The sequence below is a fragment of the Phragmites australis genome, chromosome 20 (assembly GCF_958298935.1).
Source record: "Phragmites australis chromosome 20, lpPhrAust1.1, whole genome shotgun sequence".
Classification (NCBI taxonomy): Eukaryota; Viridiplantae; Streptophyta; class Magnoliopsida; order Poales; family Poaceae; genus Phragmites; species Phragmites australis.
In genome coordinates, this window is record NC_084940.1 from 1,464,812 (window position 1) to 1,491,207 (window position 26,396).

General features: G+C 40.2%; 4 protein-coding genes across 4 annotated transcripts; 2 read left to right on the forward strand and 2 right to left on the reverse strand.

Moving 5' to 3' along the window:
• The first annotated feature begins 1,449 nt into the window (after window positions 1-1,449).
• On the forward strand, window positions 1,450-3,590 carry LOC133901173 (uncharacterized). The gene is made up of 2 exons (XM_062342450.1): window positions 1,450-2,075; window positions 3,251-3,590. Exon 1 carries the CDS (start codon window positions 1,617-1,619, stop codon window positions 2,070-2,072), a length of 456 nt encoding a protein of 151 aa, XP_062198434.1. The 5' UTR covers window positions 1,450-1,616; the 3' UTR covers window positions 2,073-2,075; window positions 3,251-3,590.
• Window positions 3,591-11,417: 7,827 nt separating this feature from the next.
• LOC133901190 (uncharacterized) lies at window positions 11,418-14,768 on the forward strand. Its single transcript, XM_062342467.1, has 5 exons — window positions 11,418-11,613; window positions 11,711-11,807; window positions 13,634-13,712; window positions 13,980-14,061; window positions 14,479-14,768. The coding sequence occupies exons 1-5, from the start codon at window positions 11,581-11,583 to the stop codon at window positions 14,617-14,619; spliced, it is 432 nt and encodes a 143-aa protein (XP_062198451.1). The 5' UTR covers window positions 11,418-11,580; the 3' UTR covers window positions 14,620-14,768.
• Window positions 14,769-17,183: 2,415 nt separating this feature from the next.
• On the reverse strand, window positions 17,184-17,909 carry LOC133902014 (uncharacterized). The gene has a single exon (XM_062343584.1). It carries the CDS (start codon window positions 17,778-17,780, stop codon window positions 17,382-17,384), a length of 399 nt encoding a protein of 132 aa, XP_062199568.1. The 5' UTR covers window positions 17,781-17,909; the 3' UTR covers window positions 17,184-17,381.
• Window positions 17,910-22,880: 4,971 nt separating this feature from the next.
• Window positions 22,881-23,708, reverse strand: LOC133902027 (uncharacterized). Its single transcript, XM_062343598.1, has one exon. The coding sequence runs from the start codon at window positions 23,518-23,520 to the stop codon at window positions 23,128-23,130; it is 393 nt and encodes a 130-aa protein (XP_062199582.1). The 5' UTR covers window positions 23,521-23,708; the 3' UTR covers window positions 22,881-23,127.
• Window positions 23,709-26,396: the final 2,688 nt, after the last annotated feature.

The window sequence follows — 26,396 nt, forward strand, 5'->3', positions numbered from 1 at the left end:
AAAGAATACAAAATCCATACTTACACGAAATATGAGATGCCAAGAAATCCATGGTACGAGAACCAAGTTTTGGCTTGGATGTTTTGTGAAAGTAATTGAACCCTTGCCTAAGTAGGAATCAAACCCTTGTTTATTTCGGTTTGTCTCACTAATACGAATTTTTCTTTTAATAATAGATGATATATCTGTCAATTACGAGTCAGCTATGATAATTTCATCAACATCAAGTCTGCACCTTCAGTTTTCAATGAGTGTGACGTGTGTCAAGTTGTAAGGGTGTTTCTTAAAAAAAGAAATCAATCGTACTATTCACATAAATCTTTTTCTATTATGCTCATCTCGCTTTTCTTCTAAGTAGAACGCATCTAATATAATCGATGACATGATACCAGTATCCCACACTTCATGTCTCTAGGCCTACTTGCAAAGTTATTTTTCTGCATGGCTTGTCTTTACAATTAAGTATTTCTAAACCAGACTAGACTCTAGTCGACTTGATTAAAGCACGATCCATTTCAGGTTGAAAACTCTCATCCATCCTTGACCCCAAAAAGATAGGCTCAGTTCATGCAGAGCTTAATGCTTGTTGCTGAAGCGCATTATGGAATGGCCGTTAAGCCTTGACGGAATGTACTAGATCATACAACTAATATTTTTTTACTAGTCATTTAGAACATGATCACTAATACAAATATGGTTTAACATTACTTTTTATAATAGTTTTTTAGTAAATTTTACTGAACATCTGGTTATATAGAGATATTTTTCATAACAAATCTACTATCAATTGCATGTATCGAGTCCTATCAATTTAATCTGTACTAACGATCAAATTTTTTAAAATTTAACTATATACATAAAAATGACATCTATTTAAAAATAAAATTAGTACTCAAGACGAATCATATTTGTTTAGGCTTGCTTTACCTCTTGCATTAGCATCGGGTGGTATAGTTTGAGATAGTCTAACTCTAAGGCATGTTTGAAGCGTGCGCATTATGACCTAATCTTAAAATTTACTCTCTTAGATCATAAATATATGTTGTTTTGGATTGAAAAAGAACCGATCAAAATTTTAAAATTTTGATTAACAATAGCTTTCAAAATATTTAGTTTGAAAAACTTAAAATCAGTATGTAGACTTGTCTTAAAAATACTTTCATAATATTACAAATTCAATGTATTTTATAAATATATTCTAATACTTTGAAAATATTACAAACTCAATGTATTTTATAAATATATTCTAATAAAAATAGTATCAAAATTATATATTAGAGACCATATTTTTTAAAATGATATGCATTTATGACTAGAGGGAGTAGTTCAAAATTTAACTGGTTTCTAAATTAACAAGCAATCCTTCTCTTCTACGCACACAGCGCTACAGCAGAAGCATTTCAACGTGTGAACCGCCCTAAGGTGTTGTGCACAAACTAAGTTGGAAAGCGTACTTCCTGAGCAGAAGCGTACTTCTGTGCGGTGGGCCGGTTGCGGGCCGCTAGGCGCAACTGGAATCCATCCAGCGCCTTCGCGTCAGCCGTGATCCGATCCGACCAAAACCCTAGCCGTCGCAGCGCCGCCCAAAATCATAAACCTCCACCTCGCCGGCGGCCATGGCGTTCACCGGCAGGATCAAGCAGCTCATGCAAAAGTACGGCAAGGTTGCCCTCACAGTCCACGTCTCCGTCTCCTGCGCCTCCATCGCCGGCCTCTACGTCGCCATCAACAACAACGTCGACGTCGACGCCGTCTTCCGCCGGTTCGGCATCTCCCCCGGCGTCAGCATCGGAGGCGAGGCCCCGCCCGCCACCGTCCCCGCCCCCGCCGCCCGCAACGAGGCCCTGCGCGACGCCGCCCCGCCGCCCCGCCTTGACGAGGTCCTGAACGAAGCGCCGGAGCGGGAGCGGCCCCGCAACCGGACGACGGAGCTCGTGGCGTCCAGCGGCGGCGCTCTCGCGCTCGCCCTCATTTGCAACAAGGCGCTGCTTCCCGTGAGGGTCCCCATCACCATCGCGCTCACGCCGCCCGTCGCCAGGGCCCTCAGCCGCTGGAAGCTCGTGAAGACCTGAGCCGTGAGTCCACCACTTCGAATTCCCCTCTGCAGCTCTAGTATCGGAGTCAAAAACTTGATGCAACCATCACCCTGTTGTAGCATGATGTGGCTGCTGTTTAATTTGGGAGCTTTTGTCGAATAGTAGTGTGTTCTATTCAATTGAGATTGGTAGCTTTGCAGTGGATGGAATTGCCAGGCTGGATTCTGTTATGGAAACATGAATTTTGAAAGGAAAAATCAAGTGTCTTGGTTTGTTGGGATCCTATCGTTTATATTTCCTTGTGTGGTTATCTTGCATAAAACTGAGCAAAACTAAGTTGATGCAGTACTACAATTACCTTTGGGTGATTGTGATGCTCCATATGTCTAGATGTTGTTCCCTTTTTTTGTTAGTAGCTGGAAACTATTTTGTTGATATCCAACAACCTTTACCGTTTTGGCAAATTTCATCCCATGGATGCTGGGGCTAAATCATTTTTTGACCAAGTGGATAAGCTCCTAGCACAATGCCCAGTGAAACCGGTAGTTACTGGGTTAGTTGTGGTGAAGTTGTGGCTTTAACAAGTTTTGACACCTGTATGGGCCATGGGGTTATAATGTTCATAACTGCTTAATGATTATCAGGGTTGGTAAACATATGTAATATTTTGTTCATTTATTGTACAGCCTTATTACTGTGTAGAGCGGTGTGCAGTTGAGCTTTCTTGTTGCTATGCAAGTATGCAACAGCTTAGTTTGTTAGTTGGACATAGGGTCGCTACCTTTATTATAGAAGAGTAAAATGTGTCAAGAAAATTATGTGTGCAAATATGTTTACCACGAATTTTAATTCTCTATCGGTTTTTTGGGCATACTTGAAGAATGGTAATGCCATGGATATATATATTATCCATTTGTTGGGCAACATGCTGCTTAGGTTTAGCATATGGGAACGTCTCATCAGGTGCAATACCATATACAGAACTCACTTCATTTGCCCATGCCATGTTAATCATCAAATTACCGCTTGAATTTTTTTAAGAAGGAAATTCAGCTTGAAAACATGTGAAAGAGAATGTTGTACGAGACAAATTGAATATATGCTTCCACAGGATAATAGAAAACTCCTTACGGCGCTTGTAGTTACCATTTTGCTTCTTGCTGAGTGTCACTATCTGGGTTGTCGTTGATCTCACTTCTGCACCTGTTCTTCAGATGTTTTCATCGCAAGTGCTCTAGTAGATTGGTGCATCACGGATCCATTTTCCAGTGCATCCTGCAATGGGTCAAAGACCTAAAAAGCTGTAAATTACTTGTGCCGCCTTTTGGTGCTGCTGATGCATTTGTTAAATTTGTATCTGGTCACGGATGAATGCCCTGGAGCAATGTCTCACATGTGGAGCTCTCCTTATTCTCACTCACGGCCGAACACCATTCTGATTTTGTAATATGAACACAAAGGTTGAGGACAGAAATAAGCACCACGACTAATGCAAGAACTACATTCGTTTGTCTAGCTCTACCTATTTTGTGTGAGCTGGGAATGTTTTTTTTATCATCGTTTTCTATGTTTGTCGTGTGAATAAGATCTACGTACGACTCAGGCCCTGTTTGTTTTTGCCATAGATTGTTATCATCTAGATTACATGGAGAAGCTTCTTTTCATCGTATTATAGATTGTGAGATTTTGTAGTATAACTTGGTTTGTGAATTGTGAGAATCAGCTTTTAGATTGGATTATTTATTTTTGCTTTTGGTTTTGCTTCAGAGGCTAGAATTCATAATCAGAATAAAAAACAAACTACCTCAGTTTCATAGCAGTAAAGAGGTAAATGTTGTAAATGATATGTGCTCAATTATCATATAACTGCATTAGGCAGTTGTATCCTGTAGAGGCACCCATCGGGTATTCCAACGGTTGAAACTTGTCCCTTTGTAATTTATAAATTGTACACTCCATCACATCAATGAATACAAGTCTTTTACTATCTTCAATTTCTCTCTACTATTTTCTCTACTCTTTATACGTTATTAGTCACGTTGCTTCATACCACACTAATCGACATCAACTGAGGCCACAAGCCCACAACCAAGAACTAGGCATGAAGGTCTCAATCTTCCAGGGAATCAACATCAACACAGCGACAAGATGGCCTCTGCACAAAGCGATGCGCGCGCATGGACGAACATTGAAGGATTCGATGATCATAGAGGAGATCAGAAGAAAGTGACTGTACCATCCTCATCGTTGACATCGTCTTTTGCATCATGTCCTTCGCTGCCGTTGTGAGTCCGCGTGTTTCCTGTTGACGCTGCTCCGCCCTTGGACACCCTTTGGACCTCACCTCCCTCGACGGCGAACATCCAACCAAGGTGAGCATCATCGATCGATGACACCATCTTCAACGACATTTCCTGCACTTCTCTGCCGTTGGCTCGCACGAACCAAAACCCCCGTCGGTCTCCACGCTCTTCTCAGCTGGCATCCCACGCGAGTCCCCTGGTTGGCCAGCATGAGAAACCATCGGCACTCACACTCGTCCATGCAGCGAGCCACCGCACGAGCCACTGTCGGTCCCAACAGCGCCTCTGCGCACACGCCTTGACTGGCTACTCTGCGCCAAAAGCCCCTACTCCCAGAGAGGATGTGCCCACCTGCCATGACAGCGTCATCACCTGGCGGCTCCTAGCCCTCCTGGTTGCAGCGCCCTGCACAGTCCCTCCGACGGCGCGCCGATTGGCCAACGACGACCCTCCATGGCCACACTAGATCTGGCGGCACGCTGTTTGGCCGGAGGCAGCGCCTGGCCTCCACCTAGCGACTCCTCGCCCGCCTGGTGGTGACGCATCTCCACCTATCGATGGCGCCCGATGTGCCCCTCCGCTCTCCGGCAGCCTCCTTGCCATCTGCACTCCGACGCAATCGCCTTCAAGCAGACTCTTGCCGCACCTCCTCGGGTTACAGCCGCGCCCTTTGGCGTCACCGCCCATCCATCCGTCCCTCGCCCCTCTAGCTGCACCACTCTCGGCGGCAGCCAACTCTCATGGTCGGGTGAGATGTCTTTGACGCGGCGGCGACGTCATGACTCGGCCATCCAGCGGCGACTGTGCTCTGTGAGGGTGGCCGAGCGTCCAACCCTAACCCGCCGCTCCTTCCTCTTATATATGGGGCAGGGTGGGGGAGCACGCTGGGCTGAATGGGCCGAAAAGGCTGCTTGGACCGCATCCCAGGTTGGCTTAGCCCACTCGGCCAAGCTAAAATGTAGCAAGCCTAAGGTGATTTTGCAGAAAACCCCCTCGATTTCTAGCATATTGCAAGATGGTCCAACTATAAGTATTGTGTATTAAGTACTTTTCATGTTTAGGCACTTGGTATTTTCAGTAATTATATATTATGTTATTTACTGATGTAAAATTGTATTTTAGATCTTATTTTTCTGAAAAATCTGTAATGTTCAATGTGTTTGCTATTAAACATTTCCTATAACATGTAGTTGAATTAACACCGTGTTAATTTTGCAATTGAGAATTTTCTTACAAAATTATATATTAATTCACCTTAATTAAGTCTAAAGAGCTTTTATGCCTAAAAATACTTAATTCAAACAAAATTAAAATGCAAAATTAAGTGACTACCTTAACTAATATTGGTATAACATAAGGTCGTGGATGTTATGAAAACTACTACAATATTTACAGATTATGCTCATAAAAGTGAATTACTCGTCCACTATTATGCGTTCTACACCATTTTTTTATGACTACCGTCAAAGTGTTAAACCATTACTATGGGGTCTACATAACTTTTGGTGACTACCGTCAAAGGGTTAAATCGCTACAGTTGAGGTATACACTATTTTTGTGATTACCTCCATTTAATATTTACGAAACATAAGGTAATGGAACAATGACATATACTATATATTACAAATTATCCGCTATTACTTTGAGATCTATATTTTTATCATCTTGACTTAATGATTACCTTCAAACTCCCAAATATTATACTTAGATTAACATAAGTAATAGGATCATAGGCATCTACTGATAAATATCAGATTATGTCTCCTACTACTATGATATCTACATAACATTTGTGATTATCTTCAACGTATTAGCTACATAATTTGAGGTCTATACTATGTAATTCAAGTCTCAACTTAACTTTACAAATTTTGCATCATTATTACAGCATTACCATGATGATTTTTAATTTATCAACAATAAATTAATCAAATCTATGGTCAAATACATATTGGATACAATGACTGGCAAAGAGTACTATGAACTCATGTTCGATGGTCATAATTATCCAATATAGATAATGGACATAAAGGTAGTCTTGTGTCCCGTGGAATTGTAGTGGAATTCTAACCTCTAAAAGGGAGATCTACCACTACCAGATCATGTTAAACATAGTGCATTATACATAAGGCATCATATTCATCTATATCTCAAATCTGAGTATCTGATGGAAGAAAATCAGAGTACTTTGTGGTTAGCTTTTAAAAATATATATGAACAGTAGAATGCAGTCATTCTGTCTGAATCATACCATGAATGATCACATCTTCAACTTCATGACTTTAAGTCTGTCGGAGCTGTTCATAAAATCAGCTCAAAATTATTTTTTTTTTGCGAAAAAGAACCTACAGATGCAGAAAAGATAGAGATCACTTTATCTACTATGCTTTTCGCAGATTGGATCTTACAACAACAATACCGTTCAAGAAAATACCAAATTTATTCTAACTTAATACATGTATTACTTCAGGACGAAAAGTATGATGAACTCCTTCTAAAGAATCATCATTAACGCCCAATAGACGCTGCTCTTTTACCTAAAATATATCATAATGTTCAAAATAACAATAAGTTCGATGAGTCCATTAAACGTCATCCAATGACTCTACCAAAGAGGTTAGTTGTTCATAACAAATTCTACAAGAACCAAATAACAATCATACTATTATGCAACCAGAAGATCCCATGAATACGGAAAACATATTTGTCAAATTTGCTTTGCATGATATGTTTAGAGATCTTAACTAGTCTCCTAATTTTGTAGATACTATGTTATCTAAATCTCATTAAATATTGTAATACAGTAATGTATCATCACTATGATACTACATAAAGTTTATATGAGAGTCAATTCGATGGAGGAAAAAATATGCCTAGTGGATATATGCACCACAAATTTTATACTTAGGAAAACCAGAATATTTTCAAACTCTTAGTAAGAGACAAGTAAATATTTTGACAATCGTTAGACACGATGCAATTGTTATTGGCTCAGGTTATGCCATAATTACTTTTTCTATGGATACACAAGTCATAATCGATGATGCTCTATAATATCCTGATTTAATCTATATCTTACTAAGTTATAGAGATGTTCGTTAAAATGGTTTTTATATTGAAACCTATAATGATAACAAAAGAGGAATTTCTCCTCTTAATCAACAGATATGACAAGCTTCAATAAATACCATATGGATTATACTGTACATATATCAAACCCATACTATATATACAAAATAAAATTTCTATCTTGATCAAATCAAGACTTGGTGCGATTGTCTTGTTCACTCTACCTTAGAGATGATGAGAAAAATTATTAGCAATTCTATTGGTCATAATATTCCTAAAATCTTTAGATTTGTATGCACCGCATGTGTTACAGCAAATTTAATTTTAAGGTCCTCTTACCTTAAAATTCATAATGAGTCATCCAATTTCTTGAACACATTCAAGAACATGCATGTGGCTCTATTCAGTAATTTTATGGATCAACTAAGTACTTTACAATATTGATAGATGCATCTACAAAATAGTCTCATATGTATTCTTATACATAAGGTACCACACTTATACCAAACTCATTGATCAAATAATTAAAATTAGAGCAGATTATCTTGGACGCAGGATCAAATCCATACACATGTATAATGTCGATCCTTAACGTGCATTTAATTATTGTTTGATTTTGGGCACTATTGTATTAGTACCATATATGCAGATTCATAATGGTCTAGCTAAATCTCTCATCAAAATAATCAAATCTTTTGCATGACCAACCATAGAACTATAATTTACCAACATCTTATTAGTGACATGCAGTTTTACACATCACATCATTAAACCAAATTCATTCAACTGTAAGCTTATGACTCCCTTCGTTGCAGTTAATACATGAAAATTTAGTCTCAGCCATGTATTTTTCATCTGCGAATCGGTTACATTCTGCATGTACCGATATCATCACCGTACATCAAACATCAAAGGGCATTGGAGATACATATGTGATATAATTATCCGTCAATCATATAATACCTTGAGTTCCTAACATGGACACATTCATTACCCGTATGCTCATAATATTTGAGGACAATTTTCGGTATTAGGGGGAGATTAATACCACAAAGAATGCCAGGAATCATAAGAGAACGTCATATACATTCCCATTCAGTCCTTATATCCACATACCTGATATCTGAATCATTATTCAAAACATCTTGTATTTGCAACAAATTATAAATAACCTGCTAAGATGCATTTACTGACAACAAAGATGTCACCAAATCCTATATTTCTACTACGAATGTGCCGGAAAGAGTGAAAGTACCAAATAAAACTATTCAACTCCCAAATCAAAACAAGAGGGACAGAAGTATGGTCACAAAAGATAAAGTTTCTTGCAAGCTACCGCGAAAATAAAAGAATCCCTCCTCCATGACACTAAATACAAATCAATATTAAGTTGATAGACACCTTATAGATATTCACTATTCAAACGCCTATGAATGTTCAGTATCTAAATGCCTAGCTCAAATGTGTACATAAATTCAGACACTGGGTCATGAGAATACCCTAACTCTATGTTTTGAGATATACATAGAGTTAAATGTGATAATATTTTCACAAACTATATTGATTCAATACCAAAGACAACAAATTATCGATAAATATTTCTCCTCGAAAATTGCAGAAGATCTTCAATTGGATCCAGGCCAAAGTACATGGCAATGGCAGGGTGCATCAAACACTCAGACTGGACCAAATAGAAGAAATCAATTGAGGTACAATTACACTCACTTACAAAAAGAGAGGTATAATAGCTACGCCTCCAATATCTTCCCTATGGAAGTAAAATGGATTTTATTTCATAAGGTGGTGAAATAGCGAGGCTAGCAGCATAAGGGTTCACGCAGAGACCCGTCATCAATTACAATGCTACATACCTCATGTTATGTATGGAAATTGTGTTCTCATATTCAATATCATTACCAGATCAAATGAATTGGGTAGATTCAGATATATAAGTCCCTAATGGATTTCATATTCTAAATCTAAATACAAATCACAATATATATTGTATAAGTATGACTTCAAATAGTTAAGTTGATTATGGTACAACTGACTAAATAAGTTCCTTACATAGAAGGGTTACTCCAATCACAATGATTACATATATGTGTTCATAATAAAATCCCAATTGAATTTTGTATCATCTTCGAACCACACATGATAAAATATGTAATCATCTTGCGGAATTTGAGATCAATGATTTGGTTAAACCAAATTTCGCTTAAGTCTACAACTTAAACATATTCCTTTAGAAATATTTATCCATCAGTCCACCAATATCCAAATAATATTGGATAATCATATATATCAAAACACTTATTGTCATTCAATCAATAAATATGAATCAAGATCCATTCATATATTTGATTGACAATAAAAAGATATTGGACCTAAAATTCTATATATTAGTGCTATCAAAGCGCTCATGTATCTTGCAAATCGCAACATAGCTAATATTGCATTTGCAGATAACTTGTTAGCTTAAACAGCACAGCTCTAGCAATGCCATTAGGCGGGAGTCAAAGAGGATATCTACAGATATCTTTATGGCACTAAAGATCTAGGTTTTTCTATAAAAAAATTAAGATATAACCGTAGTGGGATATCCGGATTCTGGCTATATAATTGATCCCCATAACGCCAGCTCACAGGCTGATTTCATGATAATATAACCATCTCTTAGGAGTCATCAAAATAGATACCAGTGGCTATTTCCACATATCATTTTGAAACATCACATATATATGTATGGCTTCGCAGAATGATAAAACATATACATCATGTGGTATTGATTCTATTGAATCACCAACCATTATCTATAAAGATAATTCAGCATGCATTGCCCAAATACAAACAGGTTACATAAAGAATAATATAACTAAATGTATTGCTCATAAATTGTTCTATCCTCGTAATGGGGAGATAGACATCTTGCAAACTAAATAATGTGATAATCTCGTTGATTAATTCACTAAGTTCTTACTAACTTTCGCATTCCAAAATATATTCATGAAATTAGTATGCGACGATTACAAGATTTATAAGGTTTAGGGAGAGTTGATCCATAAATATTATATTGCACTCTTTTTCTTTACGAGTTTTTCCTATACGATTTTTCATATAAGATTTTTAATGAGGCAATATCTACACAAGAACATATGTCATATCTCCTATTTTCCCTCCGGAGTTTTTAAAGTAGGTATCAAAGACATATCTATTGTTCTCTAAATACGCATATGAGTTTTTCCTTTTAAAGGTTTTTTTCATATGAGTTTATAAAGAGACAATAATTAATATATTATATCATTTTCTCCTTATTTTTCTACTGAATTTTTAAGAAGTTTTAACAGCATATCACTATTATTTCTCTTATTTTCCCAAAAGATTTTTTGAAGGTTTTAATATGATTTATAGATCATAATTATTGTTCTCTAAGCTCACCAAAATGAGTTTTACTATTTAAGTTTCTCATATGATCGATAACCAATATGTGTCATATCATTTTCTCCTTATATTTTTTCACTGAGTTTTAAAGGAATTTTAATAATATATCAACATATTATTTTCTTCTTATATTTTTCTCACAAGGTTTTGGAGAAATTTTTAACGAGAAATTTAAAATTATCTCTAATTGATCAGGGGTGTGTTGTAAACAATAATATGGGCTCAATTATCATGTAACTGCATTAAGTAGTTATATCCTGTTGAGGCACTCATCGAGGATTCCAACGGTTGAAAATGATCCCTTTGTAATTTATAAATTGTACACTCCATCACATCAATAGATACAAATATTTTACATCTACAATTTTTCTTTACTGTTTTCTCTACTCTTAATAGTAAAGCCTGTGGAGTAAAAATGTCTCTAGAAAGTGAAAGGGGTCACCGTGGCGTGAAGCCCCGCTGAGCACTGCATCGAGATGCGCGCGGTTCGTAAACGGCTTGACCTGGACCACCCGATTAGTCGTTAAGCAAGGCCCGCGTGGCCGTCGCTGCGCACGGGCCGCCGAACCGGACCGAACCGAACCGACCCCACCCCAACCAGTGCGCCTCGCGGTCGCGGCCTGACCTGAGCACTCCGCGGGAGGGAGGAGGACTCGGCACCGGCTGGCAGCCGCTGCCTCTACTGCTCTCGTCTCCGGCGACCGATTCGCGCTCCACTCCCTAGCGGAAACATGATCGTCTGCGTCGCCGTTGTCGGCCACCAGGTCAGGAATCCCCACCACCACTCGCCCCTCCGGTCTGATCGTGCAGATCCGATCTGAGTAAAAATTTCATCCTTTTCCGTCTCCTTCGGTGCTGCAGAACAACCCGCTGTACCTGCAAAGCTTCACGGAGGCGGATGACGCCCTCAAGCTCCACCACATCGTCCACTGCTCCCTCGACGTCATCGATGAGCGAGGTAGCTTACCGCCTCTTAACTTACCCGCGCGCCACCCACCCACCGATTGTGATCCAGATCTACTCGTTCCTCTGTCTAGTGATAGCTCGGGTTCTACTTTGTTACCATCTATTCAAACTATTAGTTTGCTCGTCCCTTGCTGTTGTGATTTGTGAAGGTGGTCGTGTACTCGTGTTCAGGTTCACTTTACCGATCGGAGCTCCGTCCGGCGGTAACCGAAAATTCACGGTAACCGGTCGAAAATTCAAAAAAAATCGAACAAAATTTATTTAGCATAATTTGAAATTTAGAAAAAAAAATCGCGATTTTAGCCGTTCGGTAATCGGTCAGTTTGGACCGGTTATCGAGCATTTTTTGCGATTTATCGAGCGGTTTTCTCAAATTTTTTGCATTGTCGGTAACCGCTCGGTTTTCTCGGTAACTGCTTGGTTTTCTCGATTTATCGAGCGGTTTTCTCGATTTTAAGTGAAGTTCAACAAAAAAAACCCAAAAAATTATCTCAATCTTGTAAAATCAATAACTAATTCATCTGAGCTTCAAATCAAGTGAAACAAATTTTGTTGGTTTCCTTGTAACATGATCTACATGATAAAAGTATTTATACTCATAAAAAGTTCAAAATTTTCTGTGAGAAATTGTATTTGTTAAACCAAGTTAAATGCATAGTTTACTCTTTGTTAATCCAAAAATCATGAAATTAATTTTGTTAGTCTTGTTACATGATCCTATGTCTTTTAAAAATACATGAATTCATGAATTATTTATTGTAACATACATGATTGTGTAAATGTGTTGCGACTAGATTAATTTATAACTGACCCATCACACCTCAAAAATTAGTGAAACCACTTTCATTAGCTTATTTATACTATGATTTACGTAGGAAAAATAATAGTAGACATGAAAAGGTTAATTACAGTGCTGTTTCTTAACATATTCACTTTATACTTGTGAACTTTGTAAAAATCATAGAGAAATTAATAAAACTCTAAATAAAGTGAAATCAATTTTAAATATTCTCTTAGAATACGGTTTACACAAGAAAAATGTGTTTGCATGTTAAACTTTTCCTTAACATGAGTTAATAACTGAGCCGCACGCTTCAATTTTTTTCATTTTTTCAAACTTCCTCCCTATAGAATATGATGCAAAGGACATTATTTTTGAAAAAAAATTTCATAGAAGGTCTTAGAATTGTGTCTAGTTTTTTAAAAGATTTTTGTTGAATTTATTTATTTATTTTTCGAATTTTTTGAATTCAAATTCGGTTACCGTTCGGTTTCTGAAACCGAACTAGACCGAGAAGGTCGGTTATCACGATTTTTAAGCGGTTACCGTCGGTTTTTTGAACCGTGCTCGTGTTGGTTCGAATAGTGCGTTTGATCCTTTGGTGTTAATGCAACACTAATTTTGGAAGCTGCAACACCAGTTTTAGGTTGGAGAATCAAAATCTATTCCAGTAATGGCCTAAGGGATGAATTAAATGTTAAGACTAGACAATTGATCCACCTTGGGCAAAAGGGAGCAGATTTGAATCATGTGGTATATGAGGACAAAAACTTGCGATTACCTTTCGGCTTTCGCAGACCTGCTTTACAAGGATTTGGATATAGATAGTGTAGTGGCACAGGGGTTCCAGATGAGTACATCTGAAGTGCGATGGTTGCATCCATCTCATCAGACTTTCTTTACATGTGTGGTCCTTTGGTTTATAGCGCAGAATACAACAATAAAATTTGTCAGATTGCTATTCCGCTATCATTTCTGGTCGAATACTTGCCTTTTATTTGTTTCCTTACTCTTTTCTACGTTCATTCTATTGACAGTAAACAATCCTAAAAGGAGCGCGCCTACATTGAATGAGACATTTTTGGGTCTTCTATACCCGACTGAAAACTACAAAGTGTAAGTCTCTTCCAAGTTTTCGGTTATTGCCTAATTTGCTCGACGACCTCTCTGCCACCATTAGTTGTTGAAACTTCAAAAATCACAAAGAAGTGAAACAATGGCTATCAAGTTATCTGAAGACAGTATTTTACCGAGCAGTAAAACATAGAAATTTGTTCTGAGAGGTCCTAGTTGATTTTTTTTATGTTCCCTTGTTGCCAACTTACTGCTCTGAAGCCACTTCTTGCAGTTTTTTGATAAATTATGATGCTCGGTTGTCTGCAGGTATGGCTATTTGACAAACACGAAGGTCAAATTTCTTATGGTCACAACCGACCTTGATGTCAAAGATGCAGATGCCAGAAATGTAAGCTCTTAAACTGTCTAACTGTACCACTTTTAAATGAATCTTTTCAATTTTCAACATAAGCATCTGAGATATATGCACATATATCGTTCTCACTGGGTTGTTAAGACCAAGTGCAGAGATATTTGTTAGGGTTTAGAATACAGAAGTTCTGTTTCTCGAATGCTCTAAAGAGTTTGGTGTTATGCTGATAACCGATTATACCATTGCATACAGCAGTTGTGTTTCTCAGTCTAGCATTCTGAGGAATGAAGTATTCTCTCTGTGAGTGCAGACGCACTAAAATAAGAAATTCTTCGAGGGACACACTGAAATATGATTGTGCAGCTATTTCTGAATTTACATAAGTTTTTTGCTCATGCTGGCTCTGCTAGTGGTAAAAATGAAAACAGCTCGTGTTTGTCTCGATTTCCTCAGTTTTTCAGGAAGTTCCATGCCGCATATGTAGATGCCATCTCGAACCCCTTCCATGTCCCAGGGAAGAAGATCGCTTCAAGAAGCTTTGGCGCAAGAGTAAGCACCATCGTGAAGTCCTTCGGTTCAGGAACAACCGGATGAGTGCCACTTTCGTCAGACTTCCTGTAATCAAACATTGTGCTTTCCCCCGATCGACTGATCGGTGGTTTACTCCCCATTGTGTACTGCTTATATGTTGACCAAGATGCTAGTTTCATGGTACTAAAGAAAGAAAGATGGCTGTTCATTCATTCAAAGATTGTGCCTTTTCTCGTGCTGCGCACCTATTCCCCCATCCTGTGCTGTTACTCCCTTTGTCTTCTTTCATGGACTGCCTCCTGCACCCCCTGTCGACTCTTAGCTGCAGATGGCAATGACTCTTTTCGAAGCATGGGTAGCTATGGGTGAATTTCAGTGCAAGTTCAGTGAATGAATTACCAGAGCAGAGTTTCTCTGCATACGCATCTACAATTAAATACTGATAAGGAGCTAGCTCCCTTGCTTTTCATCAGGTAGTACTGACGACAAGAATTTCCATGCACCTACTGAACCTACTCCCAAAATCTAGAACCCATGGACCATGGGCCGCTCTTTCTTTTTCTGAAGTCATAAAAAAAAGATTTAGTTTGAGTTAGACTTGATTCGATCCTCGTCTGACCAGTCAGTCAACTGTTGCATGCCCAAAACTCTAGAGAAGAAAATCACATTCCCAGCTGATTATCCTAATACTAACTGATAACCAATGATAGCTCGAAGCCTGACGATTTGTGCATGATCTGGCCGGCCTTCACGGTTCAAACTTCACGCACAGAATGGCGTATAAAGTGACGCCTAACCGGCCGGTCCATTCGGTCACGAGAATTGTGGCCACATGCTGCGTCAGCTTCGCTGGCTGGGGACAGATTGCCATCAGAAGCGCACTTGTACTAACCAATCACGCGTATCACTGCTGTGTCGGACTGCCTCACTGGTGCTGTGAGCTCAGCCAGCTCCCGTTGTGCCGACAGGGCGCCAAGCTGTAATCACTCAACTCGACAGTACAGTAACCGCTGACAAGCGTCATACTGCGCATTATACCGTCCTTGGCCTACCTCTCCTCTAAACCTAATAAAAATGTCTCTCTCTCTTTTTACGAGGATTTCGTTTAGCTAACTACTTTCTGAAGAATCTCCTGTCTGAAAAGAAAAGAAAAATGCGTCTGAATCTCAGAATTGCATTTGGGCTGCAGTGACATATGGGCAGTGCTGTGCTCTCCCGTCCTAGCCGGCTGAACTTTTCCGGCCAAGGGTTGAAGGGTTTGTGCTTTGCTTCTACGTGAAGGGGAGGAGCCGGGGCTGAGGGTGGGATCCATGTAGACTTGGCCGTTCAGTTTGGCCACATGACCTGTTTTTGTTAGGCAAATCATTTAGGCTAATTACATAGACTATTCATGTGAGCTCACTCCCATTGACAATTTAGTCAACTAAATTCTAATCAAGAACAGTTGCGTATGCATCGGCCAATGGATTGTGACATGTTTAGATACACAGGAGCTTCCCAGCTATCCAGGCACACGTATAACTAAGATATTCTCTCTTATACCAAGATATATATGCCCAAGCACAAGCAAAGCTATCTGCTCACCATGAACACATCAGATAAGGCCAGCAGCAGTTCAGTACCACTATCACCAAGCACCATCCTGTTTCCTGACCTCCGTAGCTGTAACCTGCTTACAAATATACTACTTGCCTGCAGTGCACGACGTATGGTGGCCCTGAAAACATGCATGCATCGTCGGTGCTTCTGTACTCAAGAAGTTCGAGATTGCAATCATCCTGTAATAACCATATAACTAAACAGGCAGCAAAAGTGAAACAAGAAGTATAGCAACCAGGTAGCAAATACATCGATAAAGACATCGATTTGATAAGTCCAGCTTGCAGGTTGTAATTAATCTGTGCAATCACACGTTAAGACAAAATGATAAGCCACCTGGGATGGGCCAGCTTGTCCATCGTCCCTTGGACGTGAGACGAACTTTCTAGAATTTTCTATCTTCACTCACCATTTATGCTAAAGCTTAAGTACAAACGAGTAATTCCTCCCATCATTGCCACATGTAAAAATTAGAGACCATCGAAGGTGTAACTGCTTGCCTAAATCAATTAATCAGATCAACATGACAAGATAATGCTTAAATAGGAAATCTCTGGGGTCCATCTGTCGTATCGATGCGCATGGAAGCATCTAGAACTTTCCATGTTCCACCACCATTTTTGCTGAACACAACAACCATTTTCTCGTGTCACGACCAGTGTGCATGCATGCTAGAAATTAGACAGCAGAAGTACAATTCCTAGCCAGAATTCAACCAAAATGATTTCAAATGATGATCTGATTGTTATCCATCGATGGATCGTATTCGCATGGACCTTGGGATTGTTAATTCTACGAATTACACAAGCGCCGCCTCCATGCGCCGCACAAAATCACAACTTGTTTCAGATCACACATGGAGCTAATAATCGGATCAATCTCCATCTAGATCATCCAATCTCATCCTTCTTAACCCCACAGAGGATCAGCATAGCTAGATCCCAATCCAGAGAATCAGAAACAGCGATTAGAGGTAGAGCGAACAATTACTGAATTACTGATCACTGATCACTGATCATAACCCATGGTTCAACAAAAGCAAGAAAGCCCGATGATTTATTGGAAAGAGAAAGTTTCTACATTCGATCGGGCTCCAGATTAGGACTCTCTTAGTGAGAGAGGACTGCAAGAACAAGCACAGACCGAGCAAACTCCAAGCTACCCCCCAGGAATTACGGGTAATTACAAGCAAGACCCTCTCCTCTCTCCTCCTCGCTCTACCTTGGCTATTCCTTCGTGTTCTTCAGGCTGCACCTCCCGATTCGCCCCGTCGCGAGGTAGATCTCGGCGATCGGGCGGCAGCGCTTCGTCTTGCGCGGGCTCCCGGGAATCTCCTGCTCGTCATCTTCCTCGTCTCCATCGCCACGGGCGCCGACGCCGCGGGGCAAGGCCGGCGCGGGCGCTGGGACCGGCAGGGCGTTCACGGAGCTCGGGGAGGAGGACCCCGAGGCCGCGGACGTGCTGCTCTCGCTGAGGTGGATGAGCTGCTGGGCCGCGTCAAGCTCGCGCGCCGTGAAGGAATCGGGCTTGGGCCCCGGCCCCGGCGGCGGCGAGGCGGCCGTCTTCTTGGGCTCCGGGGACATCGCGACCTTCGCCGGCTGCTCCTTGCGCTGTAGGGTTTTCATGGAAGATTGCCGATTGGTCTGGGACGGGAGGATGCCGTGGAACGCGCGACGGCTAATTTTGCCTTGCCTCCTCGCTTTTGCGTTCTCTCTTCGGCTCTTACCTCTCAATCGATTTTCCTTTTCTTTTTACCATTTTAGCCCTCCTCTCTATCGTCTTGTTCTCTCCCTATTTATTTCTTTTTTCTTTCGGTTTCGCTATTTGTTAGTTGACAAAGTACTTGCTTCCAAATCTATATAATTTACGACTCTCTCATTTGATTGGGTAGTTGTGCGTTGTTTGATAATTCTTTGATGGATTCTTTTGTTCTTGGGTTTTGATACGCACCCGTAATCCGTTGAGGAGACGGGAGCCGAACAATTTTGACATCATCAATTTATCACGATCAATATATGATTGATGACATCTTATTACTGTAAGCACGAAACAACAAATTAAACTCAATATATTGTACATATTAGGAATAGAATTAAACTTAATTCATGACATTGCTAATTGAAATGTTAACCTTTTGTTAATTAGGATATGCGTGATCATAAATAAGTAGATAATAATTTGATGTTACATGTAATTTTTGTGTTGTATTGAATGTCCGTGTCTTTCTCTCTCTTTATTTTATCTATCTATATATATATATATCTTTATTTTTCTTGATTATTTCTTTTTTTTCTCAACCTCTCCTTGTCTCTCTTACTCTATCACTCTATCTCTCTTTCTGAATTTCTATCTGCGCTCTCTCTTTCTATTTCTTGGTCTCTGTCTTACTCTATTCTATCTCTCCCTCTCATTTTGTCTCTAATTATCCCTCTTATCTTTCTCTTTGTATCTCTTTCCCTCAGCTTTGACGCTATATGTTAATGCTTTCAGCTGCAAGTGCTTTACGAACTTTTACACCAGATTAAATCAAAATTTCAATAGTAATCAGCTTGTTTTGATAATGCTTACCATTTAGGCTAAAGTTTTCTATTACAGTGCACCACCATTGTTTCGATTCTAGCTTCACCACTGTTCACAATGGAAGGTGCCGGTTGATTGTGTACTGAAATTTGACCTGGAATTTCTCTAACAAGTGTGAATTTTGACCGGTAACATATACAGTAGTACAGAACAAGCTTCCTCTTTTGATCTTTCCACGAAGAAGCCACAAGTCATGATGCGTCAAGAAACGTCTACTTGCAAGAATTGCCAAACCTTGTGTTGCATTGCTTCGGGCACTCTCTGAGTATCAATTAATTCGGAAAAAAGAGAGTATTAATTAGTTCCAAAGAATAGTAAGTAAAGTTTGTGTGAAGTGCACAGTGCGTTCTTTTCCTCAAGATATGAATATAACACACGCGGTTTCTGCACGGTAAACCTGAACCACGCACGGCACTCATGCATTCTGCAATAATCACTATTTGTTTAATTTCTTCGCAATCACAAAGATTAACTTTTTTGAGCTACAGTTGCCTATCCGATCGTTTTCCATGTGCTTTGTTTTGACTTTTGATCAATTGCGAGTTACTCCGGTGTTGCTGGCACGTTTTCTCCTTTTCTTTTTCAAGAAAAATGTGGATGTTATGTGCGGAGTTAAGGATGATATTCTTGTTTCATATGGAGTTCCTACATGCCTTGTTGCCAAGAATAGTTTAAGTTGCCGAACTCAACATCCTCATAGGCCAACAAGCATACCAGCAAGAAAGTTGATGGTTTCGGTATCTGAATATCTCCGCGTGAATGACATTCGGCATAAACTGCTATTTCCTGATGTTGTTTATATTTAAAATGGTTGATAATTAGGAGATATTCCCCGCAAAAAAAGATAATTAGGATATATTAGGTGAAGAAACTCGATCGCACAACGCGCAAATAGACTTAAACACGTATTTCAGATAGGCACAATAACCACATGACGTCAACCGATGATGCAGGTACTTAAGTGCCTTTTCCATTTTTAAAATCAGCCACGCTGAAAATGTGTCGGTAAAGTTCTATGCAAATATTCAATTGTCATACTGAAATACTTGAAGTTATACAAGCATGTATTGCAGCATTGAGCAGAATACAAATTAACTTCACCACCAACAAAGCGCCTTGTGTGGTTGTGCTACACCCACACAGTAGAAAAAATGTGATTAGCACATAATTGTTGAACAAATGGGGGGAAACATCACAACCGGCAAAGCTCCTTTATTTGTGTGGCTTTGTCCCCACACACAGAGTAAAAAAAAAGTGTGATCCACACATAATTTGCCTCGTACAAATGGAATCATCTGATAAGGACCTGCCAGCTTGGTCTTGTTCCAATGCATATATAATCTTCTAATTATGACGAGAGCCATCATTTTCGGGACAATTGATATATAACCATCGTTACGATAACAAGGGTAAACCTCAATTCACAAAAATGTTTGGAAACGATGGGGGATCGCCGAGCCGTCTCGTACGTACCAGATGCAGACGGTAAACAAAGACATAAGATGAACGAGGAATGCCACGTTAGGATTTACATACGTAGCAGTTGATCAAGCTACGTTAGTAGCAGATCTAGAACCACCAAGTAAAGAGGTTCTCCTTTTCTGTCTCATACAGTCTTATTCATCTTCTATTCTTCCTCTTGTGTTGGTGAGGTGAGGTGCTTAGGGAGTCTCTCATATACACCTAGTGTGTGTGTGGAGGCTCTCAGATACGCTGGGGAGTAGGACACGGTGGATCCGTCTTAAGGGCATCTCCAGCAGAATCGTCAAAAGTTATTGTATCACTGTGTCGATTACTATTTCCTTATTTTGCCGATCATAGCTAGCTGCATCGATCTCCAGGTACGACATCTAGCGCTACAGGGATACGGAAGGAGTCAGACGCCGGCAAAATTGCGAACGGAAAAAGGAGGCCGTATTACTGTAGCTAGCGAATGACTGTAGGTCTAAGGAGAGATGTAAACTGTAGGTCTAAAGAGATATGTAAAATAATAGAAGGTAAGAAATAGGGTAGTTGTTGGAGATGAAAAAATAGAAGATATTGTAATAGCATTATAGATGATAAATTTTTAAAGTAAATATTAAAGATAGCCTAACCATAACTATCTTTGACGGTAAGCTCTGAAACTGGAGACACACCATACAAACAGCAGAGATATGTGCATAAATGAACAACTATCCTCACGACCATACAAGAGCAAGGTTCAGCACCATGCTTATGCTGAGCAAGATCAGCGTGCATGATCAAAAGCCAGCTGAATCATACGGAGATAATTTTCAAAACTATGCCAATAGCACTTGCAAAGGTGCAGATGAATTTTAATGTTGAATCCCATCCGATAACTGGATGAGCTACTTGTTCGGATCTGCAGGTGATGACAATGATTTATTAAATCGATCTGCTCATGACGTGCGAAAAAAATCACCTCGTGTATTTTTCAGAAGTGCAAGCTCGGACAAGATCACAGGACCTCGTGCGCGATAAAATACCTCGACCACATAGTGCCTGGCTACTAGCCTACTAGGACCAAGTTTCACAAACTTGTTTTGGCAACAAAAATCGCTAATCAACGGTGAGAATTCACTTAAAATTCACTTGATCAAATTTAAAATTTAACGAGAATTCGATCCGAATTTTATGCTGTTATCACGATATTGAATTTGACGAGAATTCGATTCGAATCGACCAAACGGTAACCGATCAGTTTGCTACGGTTGCCGACCGTATTTAGCGATTTATCGATCGATTTTTCTGTATTTTCTGAATTGTCAGTAACTGTTCAAATTCTTTGGTAACCGTTTAGTTTTAGCGATTTATCGAGTGGTTTTCTCGAATTTAAGTGAAATTAGAAAAAACAAAAAAAATGGCTCAATCTTGTAAATCAATAACTAATTCATCTGAGCTTTAAATTAAGTAAAACAAATTTGGTTAGTTTCCTTGTAACATGATCTACATGATAAAAGTATTTATACTCATAAAAAAGTTAAATATTTTCTTTGAGAAAATGTATTTGCTAAACCAAGTTAAATGCATATTTTACTCTTTGCTAATCCAAAAATTATGAAACCAATTTTGTTAGTCTTCTTACATAATTCTATATCTTTTAAAAATACATGAACTCATGAAATAGTTATTGTTACATGTAAGATTGTGTAAATATGTTACAACTAGATTAATTCACAACTAACCTATCACACCTCCAAAATTAGTGAAATCACTTTTATTAGTTTACTTATACTATGCTTTATGTATGAGAATAATGGTAGACATGAAAAACTTAATTACAGTGATGTTTCTTAACATATTTACTTTATACTTGTGAACTTTGTAAAAATTATGAAGAAATTAATAAAACGCTAAATGAAATGAAACCAATTTTGAAGATCTTCTTAAGATACGCTCTACACAAAAAAATATATGTTTATATGTTAAGCTTTTTCTTAACATAAGTTAATAAATGAGCTGCACGTTTCAATTTTTTTTTCAAACTTCCTTTCTATAGAATATGATGTAAACGATATTATTTTTTAAAAAATTTCTCATAAGCTCTTAAAATTATCTCTAGTTTTTTAAAGATTTTTTTATTTTTTATTTTTTATTATTTTTTGAATTTTTTAAATTTAAGTTCGATTATCAAACTGTTTCTATTATCGGCACGGAGTGATAAACTCGGTATTTTCGAGTGGTAACCGATGCATCTGTGAACTCGGACTACGACTTGATCAAGTACCATCAGCGAGTCGTCGTTGCCGCTTCAAAGCCGCCGCGCCGATCAATGCCAATTTTGTAATCTGATGTGCGATCACCCGCTTCAGAGCTCCGCTTCCAATCGGCTTCCAAAGTTGAACAAAGCCGGCGGCAAATGCCGTCTTGAAATTCCGGCCATCGACGCAAACCTCCGTGCTCAGCCCCGCTCGTTCAAAGCACGTACGTGCATATGTCTACTCGTATGCTTGCGAGTGAAGTTGGTTTAGGTTCAGGGTCTCGCATTTGCAGCTACAGCGAGGGAACCATGCGGCCTGGAATGTTCTAGAAGGAAGCGGCGGCGAAAGGTTCAAATTTTCAAACGGCATGCGCCGATCCCGAGGAAACATTTGGGCCATCAGGACACGGATGGGAACGAAAGCAAATTTCAGAGATGGCATTCAAGGTCACAGGGCAGGACAAATGGAGTAGTCCATTTCAAGATCTGGAAACTGGAAATATCTTGCTGGTCCAGTTCGGATGCAAATTCAAAATCAAATTCAAAATCTAGTAGCACCATTACCAACTTCCTGTACAAGCTTTACTTTCTTGTCGTCTTTCTTCCGCTTATCCCCCCTGCATTTCTAGGTAATTACGCAAAAGCCCTTCCCTCCCATATCTCTCCACCCGCTGCATCTTCCACTATCTCTAGTAGCACTGATCTCCATACCTCATCATCATCGGCGCCTCCGCCTCCGGTTCGCCGTGCCGCTTCCTCTTCCTGGTGCTGGCGGCCGCGCCGGCCATCGGCCTCGTGGCGGCGTAGAGCTCTGACAGCAGCCGGCACCGCTTCCTCGCCCTCCTGTCCAGCTCCACGCCCAGGCCACCGATTGCCGTCTTCCCTTCCCCCTCCCACGCCGCGGTGCCCGTGCACGTGTTCACCGACCGCGGCGACGATGACGACGGCGCCTCGTCCCCTCCGCCGCCGCTGAGCTGCACGAGCTGGTCCGCCGCCGCCAGCTCCGCCTCCGTGAATAGCCCCCCGAGCCCGAGCCCAATCCCGATCTCCGCCAGCGACGCCGACGAGGTGGCCAAGGCCATGGCCGGCTACGGCAACGCGACCAGCGGTTGGTTTGGTTGGTTGATCCCGTGGAGAGCGAGCGGAGAGGTGGAGTGGAGGAGGGAATCCAAAATTTTGGGTCTTGGTTGGGCCGATCTGGAAGAAACGGGTCGCACTCGGAGCACGGCGCGGGCTTTATAGCGGAACGAAACCGACTTGGTCCCGCTCAGTCTGACCCGCGGGCTCGCCGGTGTTGCGCTGGCGCGTCGGTGCCACTGGCGGGTGGGCTCGAGTCCCGAGGTTGTGGGTGGGCTGCGGGGTCACCTGACCGATGGCCAACGCGAGGGAGGCTGACGCGTAGCGTGCGCTGCCTTGTGGTTTCGAGGGCCGCCTGGTGGTGGTGTGTGGAGGGAGAAAAAAAAAATCTTATGAGACTAGGGGCTGTTTGGTTCATGTTTAATATGAACTAAATCAAAATTTGGTATCACTAAAATCCGGGCAATGTCAATTCATGGGCAAAGAAAGTGATGTTTAGATCATGCCATACCAATTCGTGTGAAATGACATATTTTTAAGAGAAAATTGTGTTTGGATTGTAACCTTACCAACGAAGGCATGCAAAGGCTTGACCATGACGGCACGGCGTTTGGGTCAGGATCTGATCCTTTATCTTTTTGTTATCGTCGAGACAATATGTGAACTGTTTGTGACAGCATGCTTATTTGATTCATTAGTACTGGCCATGAAACATAAATTTGTTGATCTACTGGTTCAATTGCTAGCATGTGTTAATCTCCAAAAGCAAAACAAGATGTGATCAGTGAAGTCTCTTTGATCTAGTACATTACGAGAGTGAGGAAGGAACAGGTACTGAGCAACGACGGCCAATTAGTGGTGCAGGCCGTCTCCGGCCAGAACGCCATCGTGGTCGCAGCCCGCGCCGGCGATGTGTCTTGGTGAATTAATCCTGCCCCGGCGATGTCATCCTAGTGCACAGGCCCTTTTCGTCGAGACTCAGGAGCACCGTGTAGTCGAAGCCATGGCCAGTAATGGTGGAAGCCACACGGCGTCATGGTGGAAGTTCCTAGTTCTCGTCTTCTTACTTTATGGGTTTATGGGAGTTAGTTGGATAGATGCTTCAAGATTTGCGCTGTCATATGCAGGGGTGAAGCTACGTTGTAGCTGTTGGATGCACATACATCCTTCTCATTTAAAATTATCATTAAATATAATAGTAATTTTATAAATAGTAACCATACGTGCACCCTCTCGATTTGAATCTGACTTCGTCCAGGTCACATGTCATGATTTGGATAGGGTCTAGCTTCATGATGGCTGGAGACCTGTCTCATAGGATTTTCACCCCGTGTGGAGTTGGCTCGGGCTGGCGCTTGCGAGAGACGTGTGCCGCGACGGGATAGCACGGCGGCAAAAGGCAGCGAGGGCGCGGCCACAGGTTGTGTTGCCGGTGAGCTTCGATTATACTATGCCTTGCCTTGCTTGTGTTGCTGCATGCCTGCATGTTGTAGAAAAAAGCAGGAAGTTTTGCGGATATATACAAGTAGTTGTCAATTGATTATCTTGTAAAATTCAGGTTCAATTAGCCTATCATATAGGAGTATACTAGTTTGATAGTGCAGATGTTTAACTCTACTGTCCTTAATCTTAAATACCCTATGACTTTATCTAGATACATGATTTTTTTTATTAGATTCTAGTACCATGGGTAATTTATCTACACGACACTAATAAAACGTGTCATGCCTGTAGGTCAATGTTAAAAAAAAATTCTTGTATGCAGGACACTGTTTAGCGACTGAAAAAAATTACAATATTCTACAACCAATTTCACGAAAAATAGTGCCCCCAGACTAATTTTCCTAGTAAAAATGGTCAAATACATGGTGAGCGACAATTAATTTGCAGTGGAAGTCCAATGCATTCTTATGTATTTACATGATAAATATAGTAACCAAGAAGGTTTCGCTATCGCCAATGAGTAACCGGTAACAGATGCGCGCGTCGACAGCGATCTGAGTAGGTGAGTATCCACTGAAGAGGTCACACCGTGCCTTAGGAGAGGTTACGTGGAAGTTAAGCAGTAAGCACATAGTGCGTAGCTTCTATGCTCGTGAGCGGAACCCTGTCTTGTTTGATGGACCAAAATCATTTTTCCCCCTCACAGAAAGTTACAAGGTATGCTGTCGTAACCCATCCCTGTTGTTTTTGCTTAACGCGCAACCTCTGAGTTTTCCACAAAGCCCCGGTTCTTGCGGATAAAGTGACAAACCCAACAGCGTTTGCATGCATCCAAAATCAGATAGTGCATGTTTGGTAAAGCCACTCTTATCTAAATTCTATGGGTACGTGATTCTTAAAAATATTTTTTATGGTTGAAAATGATTTTTTTTAGTGTAAACTCTATAGTGGAAAATATTATGTGAGAAAAGTAAAGCAAGTAAAACTGATTTTTTCAGCTCCCAACATCTAATTAATTTTAGAAAATCATATCCACGAAATCACTTTAAGAGCTGAAAACTATAAATAGATATTTAGTATAGCTCCCACTGATTCTGTAGGACTGAGAATGTTGACTAGAGAAGGATGAATACGTGACTCACCAAATTTTTAAATGATATTTTTCTATTTTCTCACCCAACACAACTCAAAACAAAGAGCGAAAGTAAAAACTCAAGAGAAACATGTTACATCAAAAGATCATCTAAGAAAGCATGATTTTTGTGGATGGAATTGAACACTATGTTCTATTAAAAACCAATGCATGCGTCATCGCACATAAAAACTTGCAATTAGAGAAAGAAACACTTAAATCCAATGAGATAGTCACCGGATGAAGAAATTCTTCAAGTTGATGTTTTAGAGGTAAGAAAATTCAAGATAAATTATGAATGTGAAT